The following is an 11,928-nucleotide window of genomic DNA, read 5'->3' as shown; positions in this document are numbered from 1 at the left end:
AAACTGTTTTTCATTTGTTAGAGTGAGATTCCTTTCACATCTACTTTGATGAAAACATTTGTCACAAGTGTGGGTTACATTTTGTCAGATGCATTTTTTATTTTTGTTCTGAAGTAGTTGGAAATCTTCCCAATCCTGTCTCTTCCTTCCTTCCTTCCTTCCTTCCTTCCTTCCTTCCTTCCTTTCTTTCTTTCTTTCTTTCTTTCTTTCTTTCTTTCTTTCTTTCTTTCTTTCTTTCTTTCTGTTGTTAAATGAGTTGCATTGATTTTGCCAATAGTAAGTCAATTTAGGATTCTAATAATATTCATTTTTGAAAGTGGTCTCTCTTTAGTCTATATTGACCTATATAATATCTATTTCAAGAGTTTGCACACATTTCCTATAAATGTCTAAATACTTTGTGTGCTTGCTTGCTTGTTGCTGGTGGTGTTTTTTTTTTTTTTTTTTTTAAGACAGTGTTTCTTTTGGTAGTCCTTGATGTCATGGAACTCTCTTTGTAGACCAGGCTGGCCTGGAACTCACAGATATACAACTGCCTCTGCCTCTTGGGTGCTGGGATTAAAGGTATGTACCACTACCCTGGCAAAACACTACATATTTTATGTGTGTATGGCTTATGGGCCATATTATTTCTATGGCTACACTCTGTATGGCTGCACTCTGTTCAAGAAAATAAATTGGACTGCATACAAATTACACAGTTCCATCATTTCAAGAAATGCTTCTTGGTCATGATGTATTATGTTTGTTGTACATAGCTGGATTCTATCCATTAGCAGGCTAGGGTTGCTTGAATCTAGACATATCTGGAAGAGTGGGGATTAGGTTAAAGTATTTGTAGCGCTGATTTCAAGCCCTGAGTTGGAAAGGGCTCCCTTATCTTTGTTGGCTCTGAGTGTATCCTCCAGGATTTCTTCCCTGGTATGAATGAAAACGAGTTCACTAGTCCAGCACTTTTCTTATATAGTTATAAATGAAGAATTCAACTTCATTAATGTGTCTATAGTTATATGGATTTTCCATCTATATCTTGTTACAAAAATTTATTAATTAACATTGACATATTAAACTGAAACACACAGTGCACATTACTGTTCATTCTCTGTGTACTTCTACAGGGTCCAACAAATACAACAGATGTCAGCACTGAAATGGCATCCAGAAGTTCCAACTGCACTGGCAGTCTCCTGTGCTCCATCATTCCCTCCTTTCTATAGCCCAGGACACTCCTGACTAGCTGCTGATCTTTTTCTGTCCTTCACAGTTTTCCTTTTGTAGAGTATTGTATGCATGGAATCAAAGGTTACATAGATTTCCCAGATTGGCTTCTTTTAATTAGTAATCTGACCTTAACTTCATGACTTTTCATGTGGATCACTCACTAGTTTCTTTTAGTACAATCTTGATGTGTCCAGTCTATTTAATCACACAGCTATTGAAGTATATTGTTTTTCTCTATGTCATGCAATTAAGAAAGAAAAGCTAATAAAATAGTTATAGGTTTCTGTGTAAAAATGGCGTTTTCTATTGTTGGAGGATAGTATGGAGAACTGTCCTGGTTGGTTTTTGTCAACTTTACTTAAACCTAGACATATCTGAGAAGACAGAACTACAATTGAGACTATGTCTCAAACAGCCCATATAATTGGCCTATTGGTAAGCCTGTGGGACATTTTCTTAAATAGTGACTGATAGTTCCAGCTGATTGTGGGTGTTGCCACCCCTATAAAGGGCCTAGGGTATATAAGAAAACATATTGAACAAGCCGTGTGGATCAAACCTATAAGCAGTGTTCCTACATGGCTCCTGCTTCATTTCCTGTCTTGGTATTGTTGCCCTGCTTGAGTTCCTGCCCTGACTTCTCTCAGAGATGGACTACTACTTGGAAGTGGAAGATGACATAGATCCCTTCCCTCCTTAAGTTGCTTTTGGGCATGATGTAAACACAGCAATAGAGAACTTAGCTAAGACAAGGATTATGGGTACCTCTGTTAAGGAATTTCCAGTTTGTCTCCCAAAGTGGCTTTATCATTTATGTTCCTACAAGCAAAGTGATCCCCTTTAACCTTGCATCCTTGTTTAAACTTGATGCTATGTTTTGTTTTGTTTTTCACCCTATTGCTGGATATATACTCAACAGAATTCCAAAAAACACCATGTCTGTGCTTTCACCCTTATACAGCTCTTCTTATGGCAGCAAAGATATGGAGTCACCCAAAGTATCTACCAACAGAAGAATGGCTGTAAAATATGATATGAATGTACAATAGAATTACATTCATAAAGAGTAAAATTCTATCACATGTAAAAACACTTAAGACCCTGGAGTGTGGCAAGTTTAATACAATCTCTCATATGGAATCTAGTAAACTTGATCTCACTGAAGCTAGTAAACTCGTTACTGGAAGAGAAAAAAATTCGATGTCAAAGTATATAATATCAGGTAGGAGAAATTTCTAAAATGTGTCTTAGGATACGTTGTAGCTCAGTGTTATACTAATTGTCTAGCATGCACAAAGCTCTGGGTTCAACCCCTAACACCACAAATAAGCAAGCAAGTAAGCAATAACAACAATCACATAACTATGGGGACAAATGAGAAGTAAATACAGGAAGTCCCTCCTCTTTGAGTAAGTTTACTGAGTAAGAGGTAGTAGGCAACTCACAGGTCAGAAACAAGATATCATTTCATAAGACTTATGTCAGTGGCTCGTGCTGAACTCAGAACAACCGTGTGGATCATTGAAACCTGGGCAAAAGAATAGAAGAATACTACCAGAAACTGCCTAAAAGAAATGGAGACAGAGTCACATGGCATTCACTGGGCTGAAAACCTGGTGAGAACCAACCAAAGTTTACACAGGGAACTGTCACACAGATGCAAAGCAATGCATACACAGGATCCTAGGAAAAATTCACACATAGACTCTGGAAAAAGACAGGATGTCTTAGCAAGGGAGAACCCTCAGGGTAAGTTGGGTTACTAGGAGGGAGGGTACCTGTCTTAGTCAGGGTTTCTATTGCTGCACAAACATCATGACCATGAAGCAAGTTAGGGAGGAAAGGGTTTATTGGGCTTACACTTCCATACTGCTGTTTGCCACTGAAGGAAGTCAGGACTGGAACTCAAGCAGGTCAGGGAGCAGGAGCTGATGCAGAGGCCATGGAGGGGTGTTTCTTATTGATTTGCTTCCCCTGGCTTGCTCAGTTTGCTTTCTTATAGAACCTAAGACTACCAGCCCAGAGATGGCACCACCCACAAGGGGACCTCCCCCCTTGATCACTAATTGAGAAAATGCCCCACAGCTGGATCTCATGGAGGCATTTCCTCAACTGAAGCTCCTTTCTCTGTGATTACTCCAGTCTGTGTCAAGTTGACACAAAAACCCAGCCAGTACAGTAACCTAATTTGGATAAGCCTTCACAGTATGCTGAAGTTTGTCACCTATATTTAGCTGCCCTGTTTTAGTGGTTTTAAAAATCATATTTTTTTTGTTTTACTCAGTTCCACTTCTCCTGAATTTTTATGGATTCTGTGTTTCTTTAAACATCATTAATATATGAATCACTTTCCTGTTTTATCTTTTTGCAGTATTTAATCCTGGGCTTGAATGTATATATACGTGGCCTCAAATATATGTATTTGTTTTGTTTTGAGACGTTTTCATATAACCCAAGCTGTCCTTCAACTTTCTATGTAGCTAAGGGTGACCTGGAACATCTACACACCTCCTATTCTCAAGTGATAGATTTATAGATGCGTACTTATACTGAAACAACCACGAAAAACATAAGAATATTATAATACAGTAGCTGCATTAACCCCTTTTATATCCAAAGGCCAAGTTATGCCAGATTGACAGTTGTCACTTCCCAATATATGGCTGCAAGCTGAGTTTTTAAAAAAAAGAAACTCTAATTGCTTATTTTGAATATACAAAAACAACTCCTTCAAATAGCAAAGACCTAATGTTTCAAGGTAATGCTTCATGACACTTGCAAACCTGCTGTATCATTTTTAGTGATTGGAATAAAATTTTTATAGGTCTTTTAGATACTAATGGTAGAATTATGATTTGTGCTCCATATGAAAGCAAAGTATTGTAATCTGTTTCACAGTACTTGCCTGATGTTGCACGTGAAATGAAATAAAAACTCTTCAAAGCCTACTGATAGAGCCAATCAAGATTATCCAAGCAACAAATCTTAACTCAGAAATGCCAAATGTATTGCACTCGGAGACTGTTAGTACTGCAGTACATCTAATTCCTCATAGGGGACAAGAAAGTTCTAGGTAGGTGGTCTTAATTCCCTCTATATTCCCATGAATAATAAGCAGAAAGTCATTTTCCGGGAATGGAGAATAGTTTGAATTAGGTCGTTCATACTGAGATGCTTGTTTCATTTTTGATCAGTGACATTATTTGCATGCGCAGCGGGGAGACTCAGAGTTGTAGCGCAGACACTCATTAACTAGCGACACTTCGTGGATTTACGTTGAGGCTGCTGGAGAGGCTGCGCCTGAGACCGGGGGGTGAACAATCGGGAATCAAGATCCCACACCGCCCGCCCGTTCAGCAGGAGACCCGAATCGCTCAAGTCTGCTTCTGCTCGGAAAGCCGGGAGAAACACACGTAGCACTGCGCCGGCGTAGTGACGTCTCTGCGTGAAGAGCCAATTGAAAGGAGGAATGGGCGGGCTGTGGGTTGCCAGCTTCCGGTTCCGTTGGGCTCAGTTCTCTCCTAAGCTACGTGTCTCTACGCTCTCAATCCGCCATCCAGTAAGTAAGGATTTTCTCATGAGTGGTAGGTAGGGGAAAGCTGGTCTAGGGTTCATGGCACAAAGGGGCCGCGGGATGGGAGGCCAGGGACACGGAGGGACCAGGGGAGGTGAAGAAACTGGAGGTACGAGCGTCCGGTGGGACGATTGGGACCGGGATCTAAGTGGGCGCGAGATGAGCGGGCCTGGGGGTCGTGGAAATCAAAGGAACCCCCGGGGAAAGGGGCGGCGAAGGGGCCACGGGCTGGGGTCACGAGAACGCCCTTGATAAGCCTGGAGGCCAGGAGCTGGACCTGGAAGCTGCAGAACTGTGGACAAGTTGGCTGAGCCGGGTCGCTGATGGACAGACAGGTGGACAGAGAGCCATTCATTTATGAACAGGGCAAAATCCAGGCACAGGTTCTACCTACGTGGCCTCAGATGGAATTATCCAGTCAAGACCTCCTTAGAGGAGGGTTTCCAAAAGTTCACGAACTCAGAGCTTAGCGTCTGGATCTAAGTAGGGTTCAGCCTTCTCCCTGAACATCCCCTGCCTGAACATCCTCACACTGTTGGTGAACTCATAGTCTCCTGTGGCTTCCAGAGCCTGATGCTTTGAACCTCTTGTGAAGTTGTGTTCAGGTGTCGAAATTTAAAGTAAAAGTGTTTGATCAGTAGTCAGCATCAAGAAGTCTTAGTGGACTCGTGCTCTCCTTTAACAGCGAGGGCAGTGGTTGGTCTAGTGGTTTTAGGGCTGTTGGATTTGAAGAACAGCAAAATGAAACACCGAGAAAACAGGCATCCCTTTGCTTTCAGGCTGTGAATTGATTTCTTAGTGTGTACCTTAAGTGGTTCAGCTATTTGTCCACTGTTCACGGCTTAGATAAGAAAACAGGGACCCAGCAGGGCTTCTATTTTCTAGCTAGAGAGCATAATCATCACCTGACTTCTAAGACCTGGAAATGGAGTACAAATACTGTGGCTCCGTTCCCAGTGGCTCTCAGAGTCGTATAATTGAAAAGCATTCTTAATAGAGTTTCAAAAGAACCTCAAAATGTTCAAACGTAAACATTTAGCTGAAGGCTTTGCAGAATCTGAATCATGCCAACTTTTGTTGTTTGGAATATTCATCTGTCTGTCCATCCCAAGAAATCTACTTTTACATAAATATATTATATGGGCATGACTTCCAGCAACTTGATAGGAGTGTACTTTTGCCTCCATTTTAGGCTCTTGTTACACCATAGTTGGAACTTGTAGTAGATCCTAAGTTTTCAATAGTTTGAACGTTAGAAATTAGTATTAAGTATTAAGCCTAACTATTTTTTGGTTTCTTAGTCGAAATAGTTAGATGACTGTAGTTGGTAGGAAAGGGGTCTGTTGTTGCTTAATCTTGTAATGAGAGAATCCTTTAATGAGTGTATGATCCTTTGCCAGTGAGGATAACAACATTGGTAAGATCAGTGCTTGCTTGTTTGAGTCACATGCTTTCTTGTATATGATAAAACCACTCTAAGTTTAGGCTTGGAAAGTTGCTTTTTTCTTTATGGATTGAATTCAGGACTGTGCTACTTCTGTGTATAACTCAATAAGTCCTAATATGTGAGGAAATACTACTGAGAATGTTGTTTTTGCTTTTATTTTTTAAACAGACAAACATGGATCAGGTAATGCAGTTTGTAGAGCCCAGTCGGCAGTTTGTAAAGGACTCAATTCGGCTGGTTAAAAGATGCACCAAACCCGACCGAAAAGGTAATACTATCTTGGTCTTGAGAGTGAGATAAAACTAAATCTCTGCAGGGCTGGAAGTCAGCTCAGTGATGGAGTGCTTGCTTAGCACACTGTTCAAAGGAGCATTGCACTGCTGTCACTAGCGTGGCCCTGTCTTTGTGACCTTCTTAGCAAGCTGTTTAAAGCTTTTCTTTATGATATGAGATTATTCAGGCCTTATCATACATGCCATATTTAAGTTAGTTGTAGTGTAGTGCCTTCCATATTTCTAGTGTGTGAAAACTTTGTCAGCTTCCCTGCTCTGCACTCGAGTCAATAAAACCTCAACATGAAGTTAATGCAATAGTTATTATACCCTAGAAAGTAGCGATACTTTCTTATGTCAAAGCTTCATAGGTGTGCTAGATTTGTCTACTTTAATTTATGAATTGTTTGGGTTAGAATTTAAGGCAGACTCTTATAATAGAGTAACATACTCTCTTAGGGTTAGTTCTCTGTGATGAACAACCATGACCAAAGGCTGGGGGTGAATGGGTTTATTTGGCTTATGTATCTTGAATCACGGTCCACTGAAGGAAGCCAAGGGAGGAACTGAAGCTGGACAGGAACCTAGAGGCAGGAGCTGATGCAGAGGCCATGGAGGAATGCTGTTTATTTGCTTGCTCCTCATGGTTTGTTCAGCCTACTTTCTTATCGAACCCAGGGCCACCAGCCCTGGGGCATACCACGATGGGCTGGGTCCTCTCTCAACAATCCTGAATTGAGAAAATGCCCTACAGGCTTGTCTGGCTACAGCTGGATGTTAGGCATTTTTTCAGTTGGGTTTCTTCTCTCAAATGACTAGCTTATGTCAAGTTGATTTAAAACTAGCCAGCACACATTGACTATGTAAATAAAATAATAGATACTGGCTCTTATTCTCACACAGCTGGGATCTATCAGGGAAGGCCGTCCAATCATTACAGTAAGCATCTTAATTCTGGTGGAGGTATGAAGGAAGAGAATGAGGCAATCTGGTATCTCATACTAGTTGAACTAGGTGAGGTGATGAGAGAATGCATCTTTAGGAGAGATAGAATAGGACTGGAATATACCAGAGTTGAAATCTTTCTGTAAAACTGCTCTCCTTAATGTGAATTTTTAGTTCTTATCTTTTATTTTACCATGGAACTAAAGACAATTAGTTGTCTATAATATACCCAAAAGCTATAGTGTTATTGTTATAATCAATGTTGCAGTTTTAAAAAATACTGTGAAGCACTACTTAGGTTGACCTCAATCCTTTTTTCTCTTTTTCTTTTTGTGTTTTTGTCACTGAGAATAATAAATACTCATGGTGTTTATTGATGAACTCATTTCTGTTTCTGTTCCCTCTACATATCAACATAGTATGGGATTTAAAAACCTATAAGTCAACATTTATATTATTAGTACTCTAACTTTGTCTTTGTTTTTAAAATGATGCGTCTACTAATCTGTATGCTGGTATCTTTATTAATATTACTGATAGCTCTTCATACTTTCTATGACTGACAGAAGCTAATTGCAAACTTTGTGTTTTAAATTCAGAATTCCAGAAGATTGCCATGGCTACAGCTATAGGATTTGCTATCATGGGATTCATTGGCTTCTTCGTGAAACTGATCCATATACCCATTAATAACATTATTGTGTAAGTCACTTTATAAAATAGACTGTCTAGCAATGACTGCAAATGAAACCATTTCAGTTGGAAATTAATCTATTCTATTAATGTACAGACATGACCCATGATGTTGTACTGCTGTTGTGTATCTACTAATACCTTTAAAAGGCTTTGTATCTAATACCATTGTTATAGGAACCATGTAAGCTTTTTAGTATACTTTAATACGAATTTACTTTAAAATTAAAGGCACAGTGTAGCACTGTCAACTCCTCAGTGACAGAGCAGACACATGACAAGTCCTGTGCTTCTTGTATCTTGTTGATTCTGTAAGGTGCAGAGAGCCAGTGCTTCTTCTAAGCATCATTATTGTAGTAGCAATCTGACAGAGCAGATTGCCTGCATCTTCTGAACATCACTATTGTAGTAGAAATCTGACAGCAGATTGCCTGCATCTTTCTTTGTTGTTTAGTAACCAACATAGCCCTGGGTTATTTGATTACCCATTGTGTGAGAGGACGGTAGTTCTTATTTGGGTTATGTTACAGATTACTTCTGAAGTGAGCTGCCTCGAGTGGAAGCTAGGAACTGAATCCCTGTCCTCTGCAAGAGTGTGCTTGTAACATCCGAGCCAGCACTCTCATTTCTTCTATAGTCTATAATTTTGTAGTTATAATGTATCAATCTCCTCTCCCATTTTGAATTAATAATACTGACTTTATGGGTGGTAAAGTTCAAATCTACTTTAAAAAACTCCTTATGTCTCTTCAGTATTAGATATTTTATCACTAGTACGGGTAGAGTTGTTTTTTGCATGGCGTGTGGCTAAATCCATATGGTTAGATGTGTTTAAACAAAAGTAACACATAGTGATAGTTTGAATAGTAAAGAGTTGTAGAGTTAGGATGGGCATCCTTGATATGTGCCCAAGGTGCTCTAGCTTTAGGGTAGAGAGTTAGGAGCAGGAAGATGGCTCCAAGTGCAAGGTCACAGGAGACCATGCATCAAACCAAACCAGAACAACAGGAAAGCCGAGGGAAGTGAGCCATTGAATCTTCTGTCCATTGAGAAACCTCATTTGTGTTACTGATGAGAAGTGCTAGCTTTGGAGTTGTGGAGTCTTAAAGAGATTTCTGACCAGTTGCCTTCTCAGTGGGAAAGAAGTGCAGTAGTGCAGGTGTTTGGGCTCCTCTTGCCTCACAGCACAGCCACAACCAGGCAGCTTAATTTTATCAAGGTTTTTTAATGACAGAGTTTGTTTTCCGAGATGATGTCCTTCATTTTGTCCTCCAGAACAACAAAATAAGTCTTTGGTTTCTTTCTTTGTTTTGGACACAGTAGTTTTTCCTCCAAGCATTCACTTACTTGGCAGATACTTTATCTTTCTTCACAGACTTGAGTGTACTTGGGTAGCACTTTGATGTGTGTGTCTGCTACCTTAAGATTGTGAATTTGGAGGCCGCTGTTATCTGCATGTACACGTTGTGTTTTTCTGTTTTTGCCACCCTTCCCCCAGATTGTTTTATTTCTAAACTATATTTCAAAATAAACATTTTCCAGGTGATCAAATTCTAATAATACAAAATAATGATTTTTTTTTCTTTATGACACTGAATATTGTGGTTTATAGGAAAATGAACTGGTGAATATTGTATATCAGATGCTCTTCTGCCGTAGTCTTTGAGCTGCTATAACAGGGTAATTTGGAGATAATAGAAATTTATTTTTCATTGTTTTAGAAACTGAAATGCAAGTTCCAATAGTGTGTACCCTATCTGGTGAGGGTCTGATCTTGATACACACACAGACACACAAACAGAGACACTCACACATACGGGGGCTGGGGAAGAGGAGAGAAGAGAAAGAGAGAGAGATTGGTATGTGGGTGTTTAGAACACTGGATAAATATTAGTTGAATTAACTAAATGACTTGAATTCTTTATCCTTTTCTAATAAAGATGTAGATGATGATAATAGCCAGCCTTTGCTGAGAACTTATTCTGTTAATGTTGAATGTGAGTCAACTCATTTAATCCTCAGGAAGAAACAGGTGCCGAGAGGATGAATAACCGGAGTGGCTCCCAGGTGCTAGAGCAACATAGGAAACATGTTGGATGCCAGCTACTTGGAAAACGTTTCCTGTACTTAAAACACTTTCGTTGTTTTACAATTTATCTACCATTTAATATTTTGTTTTTTCTCATAGTGAAAGCCAAATAAAACAGGGTTTTAGTGGTGGTAGGGTGACAGAAAACACTTTCCATGTCACAGCACGGTAACTGTAGAACTGAAAGAAATTTTTTTAGGTGCTTGAAATAAAGTAAATCAAAGAAGATGGAAAGAGAAATATACCCACAAACTCCTCACTAGATTGACTTGAGATTCCCCCCCTTTTTTTTTCCTCATGATTTTTTGGGGGTGATTTTTGTCTTTTTGGTTTTGTTTTACAATTGTGAAAATTAGTGTGCACCATGCTGTAATTCAGAGGAAGCATATAGTGCTATGCTTTTAAATGTAGGTGGTCTTCTGTAGAGATGTTTGTTTTCACTGTGCTGAAACTGTATTTGTGGATCTCCCTGATGATCTGCTGGCTGAGGAGAGAGGTGTCATCTTTTTCTCTCTTTTAAACTGGTTTCTTACTTGCATGTCACGTAAAGTTGAAAACTTCATGTGTAATTAATGCATTTTGTTATGTTTAGAAGGACATGTCAGACTGTTTCAAAATGACATTTCTTAAAAGCGTATGAGTGTTAAAATATACTTGCCCCAGAAGCCACCCATCATCAAGGACCTTTTTAACTCAGATTTTAATTTAGTGTTATTCTTTTATACTGTTGTGGGATAAAGTTAGGTGGTGTTCTCTTGAAAATGTGTTTGATTTCATAAAATCACAGCATGTTGCATTTCAAATGATATGCTTAAACGTGACTGCTTTTCTTTCTCTTGCAGGGGTGGCTGAGTCCTTCTCATCATGGGACGAGTGAGCCAGAGGGGGGACAAGGGCATGAAGTAAAGCATTGCCTGGATGCTGTGTGGTGTTTGTTTCTTCCTCCGTCCTATGAGGTTTTCTACTTCTCAATTAAAATAATTTCAAAATAAACACTTTTTCCATAACAGACATTTATCAAATTTTAGTAAAAGATGAAACTAGTTTTTTTTTTTTTTTATTCCCTTGAGGTTTTTTGGTTTGAAGGAAAAAATTACAATAATTGCTGAAACATTGTAAATTCAGATGCTTTTCTGCCTTAGATTGTTTGGACTGCCATAACTCGAAGCTGAGTAATTTGTAGGGAGAGGATTGCTTTTTCACATCCTGAGAGCCATGAAATCCAAGTGTGGCAGTGCCTGCAGGTTCAGGGGATGCTGGGAACATGTTCTCAGGGCTTCAAAGAGTGGCCTAGGATGCTGAAGGACAAGGAGCTGTATGAAGAGGCTTTAATAGTTGCCATAATCCCTCAGGTAGGGAGGACCCTGTGTGACCCAATCACCCAAATACCCGCTCTCATAGCTGGAGATTAAATATCCCTGGAACGTTAGAACAACACATAAAAATCGTAGGTAGCATTTTCTGACATGTTCTGCTATAGTAGAAACAGTGGATAAATGATGGGAAAGATAATGAAACCATTACTTTGAGGTAGGATAGTAATTTTGTCCACATTGTACTTAAATTGTCGACAGATAATGCAGCAGTTGAGGTGATACTTGAAGCAGCTTTCTGAAAACCGTGGTTAAAGTCTGGAAGTGAAGTTCTTTCCCCACAAAGTGCTAACCAGTCACACCTCCATGAACAT

General features: G+C 39.5%; 1 protein-coding gene across 2 annotated transcripts; it reads left to right on the top strand.

The window, feature by feature from the left end:
- The first annotated feature begins 4,421 nt into the window (after nucleotides 1-4,421).
- Nucleotides 4,422-11,250, top strand: Sec61g (SEC61 translocon gamma subunit). Of its 2 annotated transcripts, none has more exons than XM_021177631.1 (4): nucleotides 4,422-4,780; nucleotides 6,411-6,510; nucleotides 8,059-8,161; nucleotides 11,084-11,250. In XM_021177631.1, the coding sequence occupies exons 1-4, from the start codon at nucleotides 4,691-4,693 to the stop codon at nucleotides 11,091-11,093; spliced, it is 303 nt and encodes a 100-aa protein (XP_021033290.1). In that variant the 5' UTR covers nucleotides 4,422-4,690; the 3' UTR covers nucleotides 11,094-11,250. The 2 variants fall into 2 exon arrangements, with proteins under 2 accessions (XP_021033290.1, XP_021033291.1); XM_021177632.2 differs by having other exon boundaries at nucleotides 4,422-4,805; nucleotides 11,084-11,248.
- Nucleotides 11,251-11,928: the final 678 nt, after the last annotated feature.

This window comes from Mus caroli, chromosome 11 (genome assembly GCF_900094665.2).
Source record: "Mus caroli chromosome 11, CAROLI_EIJ_v1.1, whole genome shotgun sequence".
Lineage (NCBI taxonomy): Eukaryota > Metazoa > Chordata > Mammalia > Rodentia > Muridae > Mus > Mus caroli.
This window is presented reverse-complemented; position numbering and strand designations above follow the sequence as displayed.